This window comes from Triturus cristatus, chromosome 2_1, assembly GCF_964204655.1.
Source record: "Triturus cristatus chromosome 2_1, aTriCri1.1, whole genome shotgun sequence".
NCBI classification, from domain to species: Eukaryota; Metazoa; Chordata; class Amphibia; order Caudata; family Salamandridae; genus Triturus; species Triturus cristatus.
In genome coordinates this window covers 32784406-32805368 of record NC_140581.1, presented here as the reverse complement: position 1 = coordinate 32805368, position 20963 = coordinate 32784406, and the positions used below count along the sequence as shown (strand labels likewise).

General features: G+C 48.1%; 1 protein-coding gene across 2 annotated transcripts in view; it reads left to right on the top strand.

The window, feature by feature from the left end:
* The window catches only part of LOC146863655 (long-chain-fatty-acid--CoA ligase ACSBG2-like), a 797459-nt gene extending 779435 nt beyond the window's left edge, over window positions 1-18024 (top strand). For both annotated transcript variants that reach the window (XM_085627744.1, XM_085627747.1), the window contains 2 exons: window positions 14852-15098; window positions 17623-18024. In XM_085627744.1, the coding sequence (XP_085483870.1) occupies window positions 14852-15098; window positions 17623-17699 (324 nt within the window). In that variant the 3' untranslated portion in view covers window positions 17700-18024. The remainder of the gene's footprint in view (window positions 1-14851; window positions 15099-17622) is intronic.
* Window positions 18025-20963: the final 2939 nt, after the last annotated feature.

Genomic DNA, 20963 nt, shown 5'->3' with positions numbered 1-20963 from the left:
AGAGTCTCAGAGATATTGGGAGGCTATTCCATAGAATTGGGCCAGCAACTGAAAGGGCTCTAGCTCCCTGTCTTGCTTTTTTTGCTCTGGGTACACACAGCAAGGCCTGTTCACTGGATCTCAGAGAGCGCGTGGGTACATAGGGGGAGAATTTGTTGGACAGATAAGCAGGGCCTCTCCCATGTAAACATTTGTGTATAATACAACAGGTTTTAAACTTCACCCTCTGTTTGATGGATAGCTTGTCAGCAGAGGTTTGGAGGGAGTGTGAGGGGGCCAGTTTAAGACAAGACGAGCAGCGGTATTCTGGACCACCTGGAGTCTGGAAATTACTCCTTCATTTGCCGCCAGTAACAGTCCATTACAATAATCCAATCGACTCAATACTAGAGCCTGCACCAAGGTTTTTCTAGTAGAGTCTGGCAGCAAAGGAAACACTTTCCGCAACAAACCGATGATATGGAAACAAGAGCCCACCACTTGGTTTCCATGATGTTTTAGGGAAAGCTCCTGGTCCAGTCGGACCCCTAGATTTTTCACTACCTGCTTGGGCTCAGGGACTGGGCCAAGATCTTGAGGCCACCAGTCAGGAGTCCACATGAGTTTGGCCTCACCGAACAGCATCACTTCCGTCTTGGCAACATTACATTGCAGGAAGTTAGATGCCATCCAGTGAGCCACTGCTTTCATCCCCTGGGCAAAGGAGTTCCTAACCTCGACAGTGAGGATTTTAAAAGGAAAAAGGAGTTGGGTGTCATCCGCATATGACACTGGGATGAAACCATGGGACCTCATGATGTTAGCTAGGGGGGCCACATAGATGTTGAAAAGAGTAGGGCTCAAACAGGAGCCCTGTGGCACTCCCTTAGAGATCCCCAACTCCTCTGACCGATATGCACCCAAGGTGTCCCTTTGGGTGCCGTCTGTTAGGAAGCTCCTCAACCAAGCCAAAGCCTTGTCTTCCAGGCCGATGTTAACTAGCCTGGTGGTCATGATGTTGTGTGACAGATCCAACAGAACCAGGAGAACAGAGTGACCTTTATCCTGGAACATGTGTAGATCGTCTGCGACTGACAACAAGGTGGTCTCGGTACTGTGTCTTGGCCTAAAACCTGACTGGGAAGAATCCAGCCCACCTGCCTTTTCGATGTAATTCTACAGGTGCCGATTTACAAATTTCTCAGTTATTTTACCCAAAAAGGTAAGACAATTCCGTCCAGGGGATAGCAGTATATTTCCTCAGTGGTCTTACCAGCGCCCTTTTCCAGTCTAGAGGAACCTCCCCTGTGCTAAGGGAGAGGTTGACTAAATTCTGAATTCCTGGCCCCAAAACATCTGCCAACATAGGCATGATACGTGCAGGGATGGAGTCCAAAGGGCTACCACTCTTGATTTGAGTGATTAATGAGGTTACCTCCTCTAAGGAAATGGGGGGAAAGCTTGTAAGGCACTGAGTATATTGAACTTGCTGTGCAGTATTCTGAGAAGTGTTATTTTCTCTTCCAGCAGTTGCGTTTGAGACCATAATCTTGTCATAGATCCCATCTATCTTCTTCATGAAGAATAGGGAGATCTCATCACAAAGATCCTTGGATGCAACCTCTGCAGTCTCACAAGCTACTGGCTTGGTAAAAGTTTGTAAGATTTTATACAGTACTTTTGAATCTTTACCAGCCGCTGTTAATTGTGCTGCAATATGATTTTTTCGTGCCGCCCTAATGGCCTTATAATACATCTTAAGGGAGGTTCTATGATGTTCTTTATCTTCAGGCCTCTGAGACTGTCTCCATAACTTTTCCAGTTTTCTGGTTATTTGTTTCAGAGATCTTAGATCCTCAGTGAACCAGACTTCTTGCCTATTTGCCGGGCGAGGTTTATAGATTTTCTGCAGGATAATGGTGTTTATTGCTTCTCTAACCTTCTCTTCAAACCTATTAAGAGCAGTTATTACATCATCTGTAGAGTTCTTAGACAGGGGAGCTTTATATACTTCTCTCTGAAGGCTTCCGTGGTAAGTTTATGCCAAGGTCTCCTTTTACTAGCCAAGGCGATCTGTATTCGTGGCTTATCAATGGCAGCAGTATGGAATTTTAGGATAAAATGATCTGTCCATTCTACCGGAGTAGGTGCCATGCATTTGATTGAGGATGAGTTGGACAGAACTAGATCCAAGGTATGGCCTGCCTCATGAGTGGGTCCATAATTGATCTTTTTGAGTCCCAGAGAGTCCAGATCCATTAGGAGAGTTCTTACCTCCATGCACTTCTCTGACTCACTATGGACATTAAAATCCCCCACCAAGAGGAAGTCCCGATTTTCTTGCACATACGGTGCTAAGGCCTCTGAGTACAACAGAGAAATTCCCACTCTGGCCCGGTGGACGATACACCAATGCTCCCTTTCTTTGTTCCCTAGAAGTTGAGTTGATTTTAAAAATTAATAATTCCATCTGGGGTGTACATATTTCCTCAAGAATGATGATATTCAATTCCTCCTTATAGACGATTGCCACCCCCCCTCCTATTTTATTGGGACGGTCCAGCCTGACTATTTTGTATCCCAACGGAATACCCAATGTAATGGCTGGGACTGAGTGAGGCTTAAGCCATGTTTCTGTTAAGAAAAAAAGGTCGGGTTCCTCAGTTGATATAAGATCCCAAACCTGGGTGGCATGCTTCGCTAGTGAGCGAGTATTACAAAGCAGGTTTTTGCTCCCCAGGGGGAGACTATCCATTTTATTATTTGTCGGGACAGTATCTTGCACTTTAAGTTGCAAGGCAACTGGATCCCTCAATTGGTTTCTTTCCTCCGCAGAGAGGTGGAACTGTGTATGGCATGCCTGACAAGTAAACGGGCCTTCTAAGGTAGTTCCTATAATTTTATCGCATACAATCAGGAGGTGGTTGCGTAACTCTAACAATACCTGTGAAGTGTATGTTCTCCGGTTGCTGGAAGGGGTCTCTGGGGTATTTGTGAGAATGGCCATAGCCCCCTGCCCCTAGCCCCGTCCTGTCGCGGACGGGCGCAGACGGGCTGGTCTTCGGCTCGTCTTAGGCGCAGGAGTAGGCGCCACACTGCGCGCCAACGCTGCGCGCTGGAGCCGACGAGGGGCTAAATAGCCCTGAAATGAAGAAGGGCTAGAGCGCTAACCGCTCGTCTTCCTGTGTGGCCTGTCTCTGCCCCGCCCTCCGCACACCGGGATTGGCTGCCGAGCGTGCAGGCACGGTTCAGGGCTCAGGAGACAGTGAGTCTAATACAACACCTAGCAACCTCAGTGTTTGCGAGTATGTGGTAAAATTCACAGCGTGCCACTAAATTTAGAACAACATATCATGAACTGCAATTAAAATAGAAAACAAAATGGTGACAGTTTCAATTTTAAAATTCTATCTCGAAGCTGCCTTCAATATTAAAATGAACACAGCGTAGCCGCGTTAGTTGCAATAATGGGCGCCAAGCGGGGTCAGGAGAAGCTGCCACTGTCTCCCTCCCTTTCTATCTCTTCTTTGACCCGCTCTTCATTACCTTTAATCAGTTTGTTTGTTGAACTCGTCTTGGCGCATTTCTGCATTTTGCCTGTAGTTTACACTCCTCTTTATCTTAGAATGTGTCCTCTTCCCTTCTGCACTCTTCCATCCCTTTCCTCTCCTAAATGCATGCACCCTCTCGTCCAGTTCTTTAAACTTCCCTCTTTTATGGCCTAATCTTTTTCTTCTTTTGTATACTTTTCACCTCTCCCTTCCTTCTCTGTTCCCCCTTCGTCATTCCCTCCCGAAGTCATCTACTCCCGTGTTCTCCCCTCCTCACCCTCTTTGTTTCATTTTCTCTAGCTTACCTTGCCTTTTCACTCTTTTCAAAATGCATACATCCAGGATATTTACTGTAGGTGCGCTACATCAGCTCTGAATACACTTCTCTGGCATGAAATACAACAAACCTCAGTTTCTTTGCCTTCCCATCCCACCACAACCACTCACAATCACACACACAACCACAATCACACACACCCACAATCACACACACAACCCCCCACACACACACCCACACACAACCCCACACACACAACCACGCATACAACCAGACACAACCACACACACACACAAACCACCACACACACACACACAAACCACCACAACCACACAAACAACCACACACACACCAGTTTTTTGGGCTGTCAGCAAAAATACGCTGTCACCAAACACGATGAACACCTCGGGAAAGTTTGGGAAGTCACCCCCAACTTTGAAACCACTTGCTGTTGCAGAGCATGTGCTGTACACATGGCAATACCTTGACACAGCGGACTGTTGCACGGAATGCTTTGAGCCTCGGAGGCTGACAGACCTCAGTCTGTGCATTAATTCACCCCGTCTTGGCGCTGCATGAAAACAGGGTGCCCACTGTCCAGCATGAAGTGAGACATTGTGATCGGGGCTGGAGATGCTATTTAGCAATCTGCTTAGAACATTGTGTTTCATTTATGGCATTAAACATAAAGGAGCACTGGCAATGCTGATAAACTGGATTTCATTTTAAGTAGTGACTAAAACTTTAAACAAGCCTGCAGTACTGAAACAAGCATTTGCAATGCAATAGGGCTCGCATTTGCAAAAGTTTAAGCTATTGGCATTGTTAATGACAATGCCTTTTTTATCTATTTTATAAAACAAACACATAAATGCCATTATCATTTACAATGCCAATATCTAGTGTTGCATTATTAGCAATGCCAACTGCTCACACTTTTATAATGCGAGACCTATTGCATTCCAAATGCTTGTTTCAGCAGTGAACGAGGGCCGCAGTCTGAGTCTGTCCTGTGCGCACACAGATGGGCTAAGACAACCCGGGCACTGGAAACCCAAAACCTGCGCCTCTCAGCGTCAATCAAACACGGATAGGGCACTCTTATCCCAATATTATTCCAGACACCCTGCACTTGGATCATACGCAGTGGGTGGGGCCTCGTTTTGGAACTGCACATTCATGTCCGATAGAGCCTGCGGCCCTGTTTCCTCGTGCGTGGCGTCTCATAGAGCAGTCCCGAGTTCTCCGACGCTTGGCGAGGGACAGGGTTTGTGTGCCTGTGTTTGACCCTGGTTGAGTGTCATTCCTTTCCGTGCACGGTGCCTGATGGTGGGCATGCACCGTCCTAGCTCATGAGACGTCGCCGGTGTCTGACAGTGGCTTTGTCTTGTACTCTTCTGCTGGTGTCGGACAGTCTCCGAGACTGGAGTTTTCTTGTGTCCGTGCATAACTGAGGCGGAGTCCTGTGCTCTGTCTGGTGCGCGGTGTCAGACTGTGTCTGTGCTCCACGTCTGGCAGTAGTTGAGCTCTGCACGCTCTCATGGTCTGAGTCTGGAAGTGGCTTTCCCTGACCTTCCCTTGTGCCAGTGTATGACATTGGGTGACTGTGCCCTCTCAAGCCTAATGGCCGTGCCGTGCGCTCTTTCGTGACCGGAGACTGACGGGTTTGGGTTTCCGCTGTCTCATACCCATCGCTGACCGTCGTACCCCTGGCTCTACCTTTGTGCCCGAGCGCCGCAGGGGTGCCCTCTGGCCACCAGAGGAGGAAATGTCCGAAGCGGCAAACGATGCAGAACCAGTTGTCGGTCACCATGAATGATCCTTCCCCACCCTGCACACTCCCCCGGCAGAAAATTACAAGAGGAAGGCAGGCATTTCATTCACCTGGCCCGGAGAACGCGAGCGCAGCCCCGGCTTCCGGACTCGTCGAAGGAGTCCCGTATTAGTTTTATGTTAGTGGCTTGAAGGAGACCTCCGGTGCTGAAACCTTTTACCGACTGTCAGCTTCTGGTATATGCAAAGTTACCACGTATGGGCAACGCCACGTCAGGGATATTAAACACTGTATAAATGCGACCACAATAGAATTAGTGCCAATTATGTAACTGCCTCAGTATTTCTTGTATAAGCGGAGTACATAAAATGCGACGGAAATGAGAACACAATATTCTACAACTGTTCTCGCTTGTGTTTTCCCATCTACTTGTCTCAATAGATATTGGTAATTAAAGCCACGTCTCTCACACGCAGAGAAGCACACTGTCAAGCTTCTATTTTAATAACCGGTCGAGTTTTCTTCCTATCTACATTTCATCCGCTTTAAAACTAGATTTCACAAGTTAGCTGTATTATTGTTATTGGCGATCCAGGGAGGAGGTAGTGTTTCCTCTAACACAATTTGCAAGCAGGCTGTCAGTAAAAGGTTTGACTCCAGGAATGCCCAAAACGCCTTCGGAGGTCGATGTACGAAGTGTAAAAGTAACAGTTACAAACACGCCTCGATCTCTTGTCTTTATGGGGCCATGTGTTTCTAATTAGAAACACATGGCCCCATAAAGATAAGAAAGTGCTTTGCGACAGCAGCAAAGCAGGCCACCGAGTCTGTATCAGAGGCCAAAGGGGGTGAACCAAAAACCCTCATTTCCAATGGCAGGCCACCGTTTAGCATAAACAGTGATGCTAGCCAATGGAAATGAGGGGCGGGGCTTCAAGCCCTCTACTTAAACTCATTAGCAATAAATCACGCCTAGCGAGCAGCGCATGTGCTGCCACGCTAGGCGAGACCTAATAATGGAGAAAAAAAAATCCTGATGCAGGAGGCTTCTATTTTACTCTCCAAGGGTGCCTTCAAGTGGGCACTGGATTTGCAGAGAGGGATGGGCTGTTATTCCCGCTGCTTTCTCTTCCTGAGGAAGGCTGGAGGCCTCAGGCCCATTCCAAACCTTTGCTCATTTAATACCTTATTGGCGAAAGGACCAATTTAAAATGCTCAAGTTTCCCCAGATTTTTTAAATTCTGGAACCAGTAGATTGGATGTTTTCCTAGGATTTCCAGGACGTAACCTTTTTCGATTAATAATCCAGGAGCCAAAGTGTCACCTGCTGATCCTCACACGACTATTACGTCATTGGTGAAGGGTGTGCCTGTTCTAGACATCTGCATATGTTCATGTAACACCACTCCCCTGACAGCCGGGTCCAGTGCGCAAGTCACTTTGCTCACTCAGTTTGTAGAATGTTTTCATCCGCGTTCTCTTCCCAGACCACGTACCCATAGGAGGTACTGCTATGGTATCCGGTCTAAAGGTGAGGAATCTGCTGTTAGATGTATTAATCGAAGAGCAAGGTATTCACCCTCTGCATTGCTGTTTCTGGTGGATACTTGAACTCGAGATTCCTCACTGCCTGCCCACCTCCCCGTTCTGCGAAGCGGCCTCTTTAAAACCTAAAAAGGTCCAAGTTTGAAAATCAGCAGACTGTCTCCGACAACTTGTTTTGAGGGCGCAGAAGAAGAAAGTTACAAGAAACACAGGCATGGCGCTTCTATGCTCATCACTTCATGGCAGTCCTGTCAGTGGTGAGCCACACAGCTCCACCTACTACTAGCGTGCAGGAGCATTGCTTGCTGATGCCCTGGGATACTCTAAAGGTGAGGAGTAAGCAGTTAGATGGAATATGATCACAAAAGACCTTTACCAGCTTAGCTAATCCCCGATTCATAGTAAAAGCATGGAACTATCTCTGGAGGGATTCTTTGTTTTTTAATTGTGAAGCTCTGTGTTAACTATCTTCGTCCTCCCTTTGGAGACCTTGTGTGGTCTAAGCCTCATATGCGCTAATTGACCAAGCCTTTAGCTTTGCGTAACCTAGACTTTCTGTCCTGAAAGACTGAATCTTTCACTTAAAGTAAAGAGCTTTGTGGTTTTCTTCAAGGACCTAGTTCTTCTTGGGTAGATGTGGGTTGAAAGTCAATTATACCATTACTATTTTTTTAACTAACTTTCTCAATTTGATTAGTCTGTTCTGTGGCCTGTTCTTGATGTCTTAAGAACAGTTTTTTTAGGTAATAGTACATATTGACCATATGCCCGTTAATAAAATTTAGATGTGAGATCTCATTCTAGAAATGCAATCCTTGGTTGGGGTACTAAACCTATTGCAGTGTTTGTGCGGGTAAAGGGATGGATGGTACTTCATATTGGGTAAGTGTCATGTTCGAGGCATGTGGGCTGCTGAATTCATATCTGTGCATAGATCGCCGCCTAGTGTTGGGTCCGGATGATTGCACATTGTTGTTCTGGAAGAGTCTTCGAAGTATCACGAGATAGGTGGCTGCTCCCCTGGACTACAGTGCGCATGGGCATCCTCTCCATCCTTAGATTGTTTTTTTCCGCCATTGGGTTCAGATGTGCTCATCTTAGCTCAAGTTAGGAAAATTCAGTTTAAGGCCAAAAGGCCTTAAGTTATCGTCGGTACTGTTCCCGTTCGGTATCGACCAATTTCTTTAGTGCTTTAGCACCTTCTTCCAGCTTTTCGGATCCGCTTGGTCCGAACATCGAACTTCGATCGACGATGGAATCGAGGACTCCCTTCAAAAGATGTCCTTTATGCCACGCGAAATACCCACACATCGACGTCCACCCGGTATGCAACAAATGTCTCTCACCGGATCACGATGAGTCGAAATGTATGGCCTGTGCCCGGTTCCCCTTGAAGAAGACTCTCCGGAATCGACGGGCGGCGAGACTGGAGGCGCAGCAATCGGCGCCTGCCCCGGCCAACATCTTTAGCACCGAAGACGAGGACGCAGAGATCGTAGCAGATGTAGACTCCAGCCCCGCTTCCGAACACGACTCACGATCGGAAGACGACGATGAGGTGATCTTTCAGGGAGAAGAAGTCGTCGAAGAGGTAGGAGACTACGATGAGGCCCTTGGGGCAGAGGAGGATAGCTCCAGCGAAGAGCTAGGCCAACCCGTCGATACGGAGGCCGAAAAAATAAGTCGTCCTAAGGCTCAGGTCGAGGGATCGCCTACGGGCCTTACCCAAGATCAATCTCACGGTTCTTCGGCCCGGCCTCGAGCATTTCACAAGAGCCATTATTATCGAAGACGACTGGATTCCCTTCAGCGAAACCGAAACCGTCCATCGCACCAGTTCCTTCGAAACCGAAAGTGAAACTGGCTGTGATCTGCTCGAAGCCCTCCACTCCTTCGACGCCGGCAAAGGTCATCGGCTCCGAACGCGCAAAAAGGGATTTCGGTGCCGAGCTCACCGCAGCGGATACGGGTGCCGAGCAGAAGAAGAAGGCCCTCGGTCCCCACAAGGCGCCTCGCCCTCTGGCACCGAAGATTACGGTCCAAACCACCAAAGTCAAGGTGGCCAACCAGTCAGCGTCAACGTCGAAAACGGCGGCGCCTGCCAAGTCATCGACTCCAAAGAGCGTCGATACCTCCCTACGGATCGATGACCCAATGACTGCAAAGAAGTCTGATGCCGCTTCGACGCCTACCTCCAAGGTGCCGATGGGTTCCAAGGCGCCATCTGCATTCACCGTGCAACAGGTCTCAGCATCGTTGCAACGCATCAGAGAACGGGCAACCCTCCACTCTAAGTCGGGTCCCGACACGCACACGGCTGCGAAATCACACTCGGCGCCGGCGAACATCACGTTTGGGTTGCCGCCACCCACGGCGCCGAAACTGTTCGAGATTCGGACACGCGTCCGCCAAACACAGTCCCCATCCACTGGACAAACGGATATCGAGCCTTCACAGGCACAATTTATCGACGCCGACACTGGTAGGTTGATGCTGCGCAAGCGGAAAATCACGCCAGAGAGGGGATTGGACTCCTACAAAATTCCTCTCAAACACAAATTACCGGCAGGATCAGGGCCAGTGCTTCATGAACACTTTCAACCCTTCCATCAGGATCCACCGTCCTTTTCTCCTACGCATTTAGAGGCAGACACAGGAGAGGACTATGTAGGGGATGATACCACCTACCCTGGGGATATCGATCCTGATGATCACCTGCAGGACCCAGATCAGGCATGGGATGACCCCACCGACCAGGGTACCGCACCAGATACCCATGACACGCAGCTTTATAACATAAAGACATCTTCCACAGGGGACACTGCTGCCTTTAATGCCCTCATAGAACGGGCTGCTGCCAATCATGGAGTAGAACTCCATTCGGACACTGTCGAAGAAGACTTCTTGGTGGACACTTTCGCCTCTTCTGAAAGAACTGTCAAAACTCTGCCCATGTTAAAAGGAGTTCTAAAGCCTGCAAAAGACATTTTTAAAGAAACGACCAGGGCACGGGTGCTAAACCCCAGAATCGAAAAGAAATACAAGCCTGCACCCGGAGACCCTATGTACATTAGGGGTCAGTTGCCTTTAGACTCCATGGTTGTTGCTAATGCTCGCAAAAGAGCCCACTCACAAACAACGGGTGATGCTCCTCCCTCAGACAAGGAGTCCAAAGTGCTGGAGACATCAGGCAAACGGATTGCAGCGCAAGCAGCAAACATCTGGCGCATTGCCAACACACAGGCACTCCTGGCCCGTTATGATAGGTCCCACTACGACACACTTGAATCATTGCTACAACATTTGCCAGATGAATATAAAGAGGCAGCGGTGCTCCTTATCAGAGAGGGACAACTCCTTATCAGAGAGGGACAACTCCTTACCAATGCAGCCATCAAGTGCGCACTGGATGCAGCCGACACTGCGGCGAGGGCAATCAACACAAGCGTCATGTTGAGGAGGCACGCATGGTTGAGAATCTCAGGCTTCAAGCCTGAGATTCAGAACAATATCCTAAATCAACCGGTCAACCCAGACTATTTATTTGGCCCTGAAGTTGACACTACCCTCGAAAAAATTAAGAAAGACACTGACACTGCGAAATAAATGGGGGCTCTGCAGACGCAGCAGTTTCGTAGTGGCTCCTTTTGCGCCCCGGGCATAGAGGAGCAGCTAGAGGTCAGGGGTCACAGCAGCAGTACACTAAAGGGGGCACTCAAAGTACCTATGATAAAACCACCAGAGGTGGATATCGTGGATCCAGCACCAAAGGCAGAGGACGTGGGTACGGCAACACCAGGTCCTCCCCCAAAAACAAACAGTGACGCCCTCTCCCTGCCCCCCGACCACATAACACCTGTCGGGGGGAGACTCCAACAGTTCCTGTCAGTCTGGAAAACCATCACCACAGACAGGTGGGTCAGGGACATTATCCAGCACGGTTACTGTCTCGAATTAACGTCCACTCCACCCAACATACCGCCAAAACACCGTCCTATGTCCGTAGAGCACTTGGCATTATTGCAGCAGGAAGTGCTAAGTATGCTGCAAAAAGATGCAATAGAGGTCGTTCCAGTCAACCAACAGGGGACAGGGGTGTATTCTCTGTACTTCTTAATCCCAAAAAAGGACGGTTCGCTCAGACCTATACTAGACCTGAGACCCCTCAACCACTACATTCTCTCAGAGCATTTCCATATGCTCACCCTACAGCAAGTTCTACCGCTCCTCAGTCAGGGAGACTTCCTAGCCACACTGGACTTGAAAGATGCGTATTTCCGCATACCCATACACCCATCACACAGGAAATATCTCAGGTTCACTATCCAGGGGCATCACTATCAGTTCAAAGTTCTCCCCTTCGGCGTAACAGCACCCAGGGTCTTTACAAAGTGCCTAGCAACAGTGGCTGCACATCTACGGAGACAACACATTCACGTCTTCCCTTACCTGGACGACTGGCTTGTTCAGGCAAAGTCAGCCCAGCAATGTGCCAGCCACATGTCCCTCACCATTCACCTTCTTCACAGTCTGGGATTCTCACTAAATAACCCAAAATCACATCTCCGACCCGCACACGTACGACAGTACCTGGGCGCGACCATAAACACTCTGGCAGCCACAGCTCTGCCAAATTTAGTGAGGATCAACAGCATGCAACTGCTGATCTCAAAGTTCAAACCTCAACACTCCCTTCCTGCGCGAGTGTTTATGCAGTTAATAGGCATGATGGCCTCCTGCATTTTCATAGTCCCGCACGCGAGGCTACATATGCGCCCGCTTCAGGAGTGCTTAGGACGTCAATAGAATCAGGCTCACGGACAATTAAAAGACCTAGTGTTGGTGAGCGGTCGGGCATACAACTCTCTGCATTGGTGGACTCCACAAAACCTTTGCAAGGGCCGACCGTTCCAAGAGCCTGTTCCACAAATAATACTGACGGCGGACGCCTCTCTCCAGGGTTGGGGAGCTCATGTACTCACTTACACAGTGCAGGGACTATGGACGACACAACAAAAGAAGATGCACATCAACGTTCTCGAACTGATGGCAATCTTCCTAGACATGAAGGCATTCAAAGTACACTTGTGCAACAAAGTCGTGTTGATCTGGACGGACAACATGACTGCCATGTACTACATACAGAAGCAGGGAGGAACACACTCTCCACAGTTGGCTCAGAGCATGTGGAAGTGGGCCATTCAGAGGAACATATTCCTCATGGCGGAACACCTCCCCGGCAAGGACAACCAGATGGCGGATCTGCTCAGCAGACACAGCCACCAGATGCACGAGTGGGAGCTACACCCGTCAGTACTCCAACCGTACTTCCAACAGTGGGGTCATCCAGAGATAGACCTATTCGCCACAAACGAAAACGCAAAATGCCAAAGCTTTGCCGCCAGGTTCCCACATCCGCAGTCGCAGGGCAATGCGATATGGATGAACTGGTCCGGCAGATTTGCGTACGCTTTTCCCCCAGCGCCATTGATACCGCTAGTGGCACGCAAACTGCGACAACACTCACTGACACTCATTCTAGTTGCTCCCACATGGGCGCGCCAACCATGATACACCACCTTTCTAGAACTTTCCGTGGTGCCGCATCAAAGGCTGCGGATCAAACCCGCACTTTTAACACAGAACCATGGCGAAATTCAGCACCCAGATCCGCAACAGCTGAACCTGGCAATCTGGCTCCTGAGGTCTTAGAGTTTGGCTACCTAAACCTGCCACCTGACTGTATGGATATCATAAAAGAGGCCAGGAGACCCACGACCAGAGCTTGCTACGCGGCTAAATGGAAGAGGTTTGTCATTTAATGCAACAATGACATTAACCCGCTGGACGCATCCATTCAAAACATCATCTGTTACCTCTTACACCTATACCGATGCAATCTGGCATACAACTCAATACGTATCCATTTAACCGCGATAGCAGCCTATCTTCAAAACAGGCAGCACCTCTCTTTATTCAGAGTGCCTGCCATCAAAGCCTTCTTGGAGGGACTCAAACGAGTAATTCCCCCAAGACACCCACTGGCACCGGTGTGGAACCTCAATTTGGTCCTCACCAGATTAATGGGTCCATCCTTTGAACCTCTCCATTCATGTGAGATTCAATTCCTCACCTGGAAAGTAGCTTTCTTAGTGGCAATCACTTCGTTAAGAACAGTTAGTGAACTTCAGGCACTAACCATTCAAGAGCCGTTCATACAGGTTCACGCAAACAGGGTTGTACTACGTACCAACCCCAAATTCATGCCCAAAGTGATATCGCAGTTCCACATGAATCAAACTATTGAACTGCCTGTTTTCTTTCCAAATCCACAAAATGTCGCAGAGAGAATGCTCCATACACTAGATGTAAAGAGGGCCCTCATGTACTATATAGACAGAACTAAGGACTTTAGGAAAACAAAACAACTTTTCGTTGCCTTTTCTCCACAACACAAGGGCAACGCCATTTCCAAAGCAGGGATAGCCAGATGGATCGTTAAATGTATTCAAATTTGCTATCAAAAAGCTAAACGCACATTAACGATTCCCCCAAGAGCCCACTCAACACGAAAGTTAGGGGCGTCCATGGCTTTCCTAGGAAACATTCCTTTACAGGAAATATGTAGAGCAGCCACATGGTCCACAATACATACATTTACCAAACACTACTGTGTAGATGTACACTCAAAATAGCAGGCAGCTGTAGGACAGGCTGTTCTCAAAACTCTTTTTCAGACTGCTGCAGCTGGCACGGGCAGCCGCCGCTAATGGAGGGATTGCTAAATAATCTATGCACAGATATGAATTCAGCAGCCCACATGCCTCGAACTGAATATGCTACTTACCAGTATGCATCTGTTCTTGCCATGTAGGGCTGCTGACATTCATATCGCCCACCCTCCTCCCCGGTGCCTGTAGCGGCTGCAGCACTCAGAATTACTGTATAGCATGGTCATCACTTTCTGTATCTACTCCATCCCTGCCACAATGGCGAAAAACAATCCAAGGATGGAGAGGATGCCCATGCGCACTGTAGTCCAGGGGAGGAGCCACCTATCTCGTGATACTTCGAAGACTCTTCCAGGACAACAATGTGCAATCATCCGGACCCAACACTAGGCGGCGATCTATGCACAGATATGAATGTCAGCAGCCCTACATGCCAAGAACAGATGCATACTGGTAAGTAGCCTATTCAATATTTGTTGTGCTTTATAGCTCATTTGTAATAATAATTAAAGTTGGTATTACCTAATTTACTGACCTTGAAAAGATGAAAGGGAGAATTTGCCTTGCTATTGTACATATTGGTGAATTTCAGATTGGTGTATTTTTGAGCGGCTGTGGGTTAACTCATTGCGCTATCTTGGTAGACACAGGCGAGTAGGCAGGCGCTTTTAAGAGGCAGCGCATGAACAGCTCAACGTTTGCGTGTCCTTGTGAGCGTACACTGGGCTATGATTACTGGAGTAATATAGGGCCTGATGTAGATCTTGGCGGACTGGTTACTCTGTCACAAAGATGATGTATATCCAGTCCGCTGCAATATAATTCCCATTATAGCCGATAAGATTTATATTTCGTACAACGGGTTATGTGCCTCCGTTGTGATGGAGTAACTCGTCCGTCAAGATCTACATCGGGCCCTTAGTGTCTTTTGTTGAAGTATAGAATGAACCTGGCTGGGGTCTTACCTGTCCTAAATGCTGTTTGTCTCCGCCAGTGTGAGGTGGATGCTGACACAGGAGAGCCCAAGGAGGAGCTGACCTCCGAGGCTGTCGTCTTCTGCCAGCAGCTGGGAAGCAGCGCTACCCGGGTGTCAGAGGTGGTGAGCACCAGGGACCCCGCCATCTATACAGCCATACAGGAAGGGGTCGATCGGGTGAACCGGCAGGCGACTTCCAACGCACAGAGGGTGCAGAAATGGAGCATCCTTGGCAAGGACTTCTCATTGTTCGGAGGGGAGCTAGGTGAGTGCCCGGGACTGTATGAGATGGGAAGGGTGGTAAATTCACACGTGTGCCCCCATTCTGCAGCCTCTCCTGGAAGACCGATCTGGTAAGGGTCAGGGCCTTGTCTCTGCCAGCTTGAATGTTTACGCAACAGAAACATTTTCATACAGCAGCAGTTTACAGACCTCGGGTTGTAGAAGATACCCCCATGGGTACTGCATAACCTTCAGGTGGCATAAGATGCCGCTGTGGTTACTGTGTGACCTTCAGGCAGCATAATGTGCCGCCATGGCTTCTGCATGACCTTCAGGTGGCATAAGATGCCTCCATGGCCACTGTGTAACCTTCAGGTGGCATAAGATGCTGCTCTGGCTACTGCATAACCTTCAGGTGGCATAAGATGCTGCCACTGCGACTGCGTGACCTTCAGGTTGCATAGGATGCCATAGTGGCTCCTTCGTGACCTTCAGGTTACTTAAGATGCCGCTGTGGCCATGCGTAACCTTCAGGTGGCATAAGATGCCGCAATGGCGACCTCATGACCTGCAGGTGGCATGAGATGCCACTGTGGCTACTGCATGACCTACAGGTGGCATAGAATGCCACCGTGGCTACTGTGTGACCTTCAGGTGGTATAAGATGCCGCCATGGCCAGTGCGTGACGTTCAGGTAGGATAAGATGCCTCCATGGCCACTGCTTCACCTTAAAGCGGCATAAGATGATGCTGTGGCCACTTCATGGCTTTTAGGTGGCATATGATGCCACCATGGCCACTCCGTGACTTACAAGGTGAGGCTGTAGGGAGCGGAGAGCAGCACAAATGCAGCTAAATCTGTAGACTCTGGAATCTCCAGGGGCGTGGACGGTGCCCCATATGGGGCACATCTAATAACCTTAGTCTGGCACTGCTGCTTTTGCAAGTTAAACGTCTTCAGTTTCATCTACCTGTCACTCTCGCCACTTGTGGCCCATTTAGTGGCAATAGAATATATATAATAAATGTACTTCATTTTCTTAAAAGGTTAAAAAAGGAATTGGATTTTATTCTCTGAGAGATTACTTTAGGGGATTTATGGAGTGATTTCCTCTCGGAAACTTCAACCACGCCTGGAAGTTGTACGTGGGTTTGAGATTGGTAGATTTAGCTTTGGGTACATGCACTCAGCACACAATCCTCCCCCTGAGAGTAGACTCCCCGTCAACATCTCTTCCACTGGTGTTGAAGATCTTGGTAGTGGTGTTGATGCAAATAGGAATGCTGCTAGTGCCAGAGCTCATCCCAGGGGCCTGCACAGGAAGATGATCTCTGACCCAGGAAGAGATCAGCTGCCTGGCTAATAGACCACCCCCCTCGGCTGCTCTTGTTGGGCAGGTGCTAGCCTATTCCTAGGAGTTCAGGAAACAATGGCAGAGCTTCTGGCCAGCATGTCTTTCCTAGAAGTATGTGGTGGCTGTAATTCAGTCCACAAAGATCACTTCCAGTGATGAGAAATATGGAAAGCCAGGTGCTCCAGTTGGGTAAGTGTTCCTAAAATAGTGGTTTAAGTGATGTGTACAATTCCTTAGTAGCCTCGCCAAATAACAAACAAGCAGGCGAGTCCAGAATGACGCAGTGTCCGTGATGGTTGAGTCACTTAACTGTAAATGTAGTCCTTTAGAAGCTGCTGTAGGATGTGTCCTTTCTCCCAAAGAGGCCAACCGGCTGAGGCTGCTTCAGAAAACAAGTCCCCGCTCCTACTGTAGGCTTCGAAAATGAAGTCATTTTTTTCCTTTGAGTTACTCAGGATTGCTAGTGTGAGGTTGGACTGTGAAAAAAATGAGGTAGCAATGTTGGGAAACTGTGTTTTGGCAGTGCGCCTGCTTTCTGGGATTACTGCAGTGTCATAGATGAATGAGTCCCAGATATTGGATCATGTGCCGGTGAGCAGGGATCTGACGAAGCCCATTAGGGCTCTCTTGCTCACAAAGGCAGAATTGGAAAACGAAACACTTGGTTAGAAAAGGTTGAAAAAGCTCTTGTGTGAGCAAGAAAACAGTCTGTCTTTTAATAGTTAAGAGGACACTCTTCGAACCCTCACCCAACTTTTGCACAAATTCTAAGAATATCAAGCATATCTTTAAATCTTTCATAAAAATACATTGGGCCTGAGTCGCAAAGATCAACTTAGACCAAAAGTTTAAGGGCCCAATTCACAAAGGTAAACTTAAACCGAAACTCTAAGTTTAGCCCTAAAGTCTTATTTTACTAGTAATAAAGTTAGACTTTAGGTCTAGGTTTAGACCAAAATTATAACTCTCCTATTAGTAAAGTTAGACGTTGCATCTAACTTTAGACCAAACATCTACGTTTAATGCTAGTAAACTTCGACTTGAGGTCTAAACTTGGACGTTTGGTCTAAGTTTACCTTTGTGATTTGGGCCCATTGAGTTTTGGTTAAAATAAGCCTGTAAAAGTGGCTTTGCATTTGGGGACACCTGAGTGAGGAAGATTTGTGGCTGCGATGGGGAGTTGCTTGCTCATGTTTCTGTCTTCTCCCTTAGGGCCAACATTGAAACTGAAGCGACCTGTCGTCTTGAAGATGTACAAAGAGGAAATTGAGAACTTCTACAAAGACTGATGCAAAGGACTCTTATTGGGATAGGAATAGATTGACCTTACGTACACCTACTCGCTAAAGAGCACAGACACAACTTGGAATCTTACTTTCTTTTCCTAAAACACTCTCCTTTGTGAAGATCCAACTCGCAGGTCTTCTGCTCAGCCGTCCAGGGAGGTGCATCGGTTGCTTTGTCCGCTCTTGGAGGCCAGGAAGCACCTCCTAATCTTGTGACTTTGCACTACACCGCACAATTGTTGTGAACATGGCATTTATCCTGGGAAGCAATAGAAATGCACACAGTTTGCCTTTATTTTTTTTACTAATAAACATGACTTAGCGTGGATCTCCCTTCTGATCGCTCCTGTTAACATGATGGCTTTTTCTATACAGGTGCCACAAAAAACATGGTTCCAGTCTTGAGGAGGCAACACTGCTTTTCCTTTGCTAATGAACAAAAACCCAAATGGCTTATATATATTTTTTGTTCGGTCGCGCAAATGTCACCTGGTTACAGCAGCTTCAAAACATAAGTTTGAAGATTAAGTGTGTGTACAAAAAAAGGGTCCGGAATGGCAAGGTGACCTGTAACATGTAGAGTGCAAGGGTTTACCTGAAGGTCTGTTAGGGTTTCATAGCAGGGAATGGCTTCTCTTCCATCTCACTCATCGCCCCGGATCCTCTACAGTCCCCACTGGAGCACGGTGCACCATGGACTTTGAATGTACCTTTTCATACATACAATTTCTGGTGCTGGTAAAAAAAAAAATGTCCGGGCGGTGGAGCAGTGCCCGTCAGCGTTTGTTTGCAGAGTCACAGTGTGGTTCATTAATATATGTACAAGTGAATAATTAGTCATCTAGCGGTTAAATGCTTTATATACACCTGACAAAGACAGTTCACAAGCCCTTAAGTGATGGATCCTTTGCGGTGCACTGACATTCACTGGGAGCCGGACTGCCCACCCCTCAATGATCACTGAACATCAGCTGGAGGGGCATTCTTAAGCAAATCAGAATCCACTTTCTGTACCAGTCTGCCGTTTTTCAGCTGTACGGTGCAACGGGGTGGAAGGCCAGGCGATGCTTTATGGTGCTCGCAATAAATTTCGCACATCTCACGTCTGTGGAGCATGAGCATTGAATCCTGAGATCGAAAAAGAGGTGGTATGATGCTGTGTATAATAAACCCCTGAGTACCCAAGTGTGCCTTTTCTGTGTGGCTTCCTTAGTCTGATATGTTTGCCTATACACTAGTGATACTTCAAGTCTCTCCTACTTCCAAACTCCAGAATCTCTAGAATCGTAACACTCCCCGAGTCCATGACCAGTCTGGATGTCAGTGGATCCCTGGAATTCTGATCCATGCTAAGCCTGGCAGATGCCTTGTATTCTGAGGCTTGGCAGCGAAGAGCAGTCAGTCCTTGTTCTGGTGTGCAGCAGGATCCATTCACTGTAAGGTTCTATACAGGCACTCGCAGCAGTCATGGTTACTCTTGGGTTGGGTGCACCAATGATGTGAATTATTTGATGCAAAAAGGGATGTTGAGCGTTCCATCGTCAGGTTTACAAAAGTCAGATAAGATGACATGGGTTGTTCGAGGTGAGTGAAAAGAAATCTGAGTCTCTCTTTGTAATGGTGTTATGTAAGGCAGATTTGAACAGTGTACTATCACCTGGCGGGTGTCCTGACATTGAGCAGGTGTGTGTCAAGCCTGGGACCTAGTGGGACTTCTTGGAAAAACCAGGTCTTTAGCGTCTTGCAGAATACAAGAAGTGAAGAGGAGGTTCTTATTTGTAGTGGCAGGTCGTTCCATGCCTTAGGAGCAATGTGAGAAGGTTCGACTGCCAAATCTGGTTTTTCGTATGCGTGGGATGTGTGCAAGTAAGAGTCTGGACAAGCAGGGGCGTTTGGAAGCTTTGTGAAAGCAGTCTTGGTTTGTTTATGCTGGACCCTTGTTATGTAGCGCCTTGAAAGTGTGGATGAGGAATCTGAATTGTGCTAATTTCTGTATGGAAAGCCGGTAGACCTCCCTTTTTTTTTTTTTTTTAATTGGTTTATTGAATTTTATGCAGAGGAAGAAATAGCTGCCTCGATTGACGCAGCAGGCGGAGATCTGCTGCAACACGCAGCGCATGCAAACGATATGTCAACCTATAGCAACAGCAACTCCATTGAGTGAGCTACCAGATTGTCAATAAAAAACACTAATATTTCGACCAAACAGTAGAATAAAGGAAACAAAAAAAAGGAAAACAAGCTCATGAGACTCCACAGATGAGATAAGGAGTCAAACCCCAGAAGAGGGTGGAGAGGCATACGAGAGAGGCGTCTGCCATTTGCAAGACCCAGGCAATGTGTGCATACATGCCTTCTAGTGAGTAGGGGGCTGGAGAAGCCCATCTTCAGCTAGAACGGGGGTAGGTGGGCACAGCATACGCAGTAAGGGGCGGCCCTTCGCTCCGATCAGCTCATGGAGGGGCGTAGCAATCGCATGACCACTTAATCGATGTATCTGGGGCAGGCAGTTCCACGTGCATCCCCAAGTTTTCCACAAGACGTATCTAGGTGAGATGTGAATTCAAGGTGGGCATGTGCTATTTTTGGCTTACACCTTGAGTAGTAAAGTCTGCCATCACTCGCCAGTGGTGCAAGAGATCCCCTGCATTCGAAGCCCCCGAAGGGTGTGAACCTCCGTACGAGTCAATGTCAGAAGGCCACGGAGCCAACGGTAATGGTCTGGTGGCACAGGAGATTCCTAGGCCATGGCTGCCTGTCATTTGAACAACACAAAGGCAATATTAATGAATCTGTGTTAGTGCTTGTCTCCCTTTCTACGAGGGCACAGCCATAACTGGCATTAGGGTCATGTAGGGGTGAGGCCATGTGCTGCCAGTTCTGCCATTGTTTCAGTTACCACGTGCCATGTTGGTTGCTATACTGGGCAATCCCACACCGTATAATAAAATCATGCTTCCTTCAGTGCACATTGGGGACAGGCAGGGCCATGTGTCTGGCACATACGCTTAATGCGGTCAGGAGCTAGGTAGGCTTGATGTATATGGTTAAACTTTGTAGACCTGAACTTGGTATTACGGGATACACCTTTAACTATCTGTAGAACCCAGGGCCAAGCCCCGTCCATCAGGGTTTGCTGTAACACTGCATCCCAGCCGGCACGCACACCCATTGTGTGGTCCAATGGGGGCACGTGCAGTGCCGTGATGAAAGTGGTGATTGCATATTGTACCACCGGAGGATGAGAGTGCATGCAGTGCTGCTGAG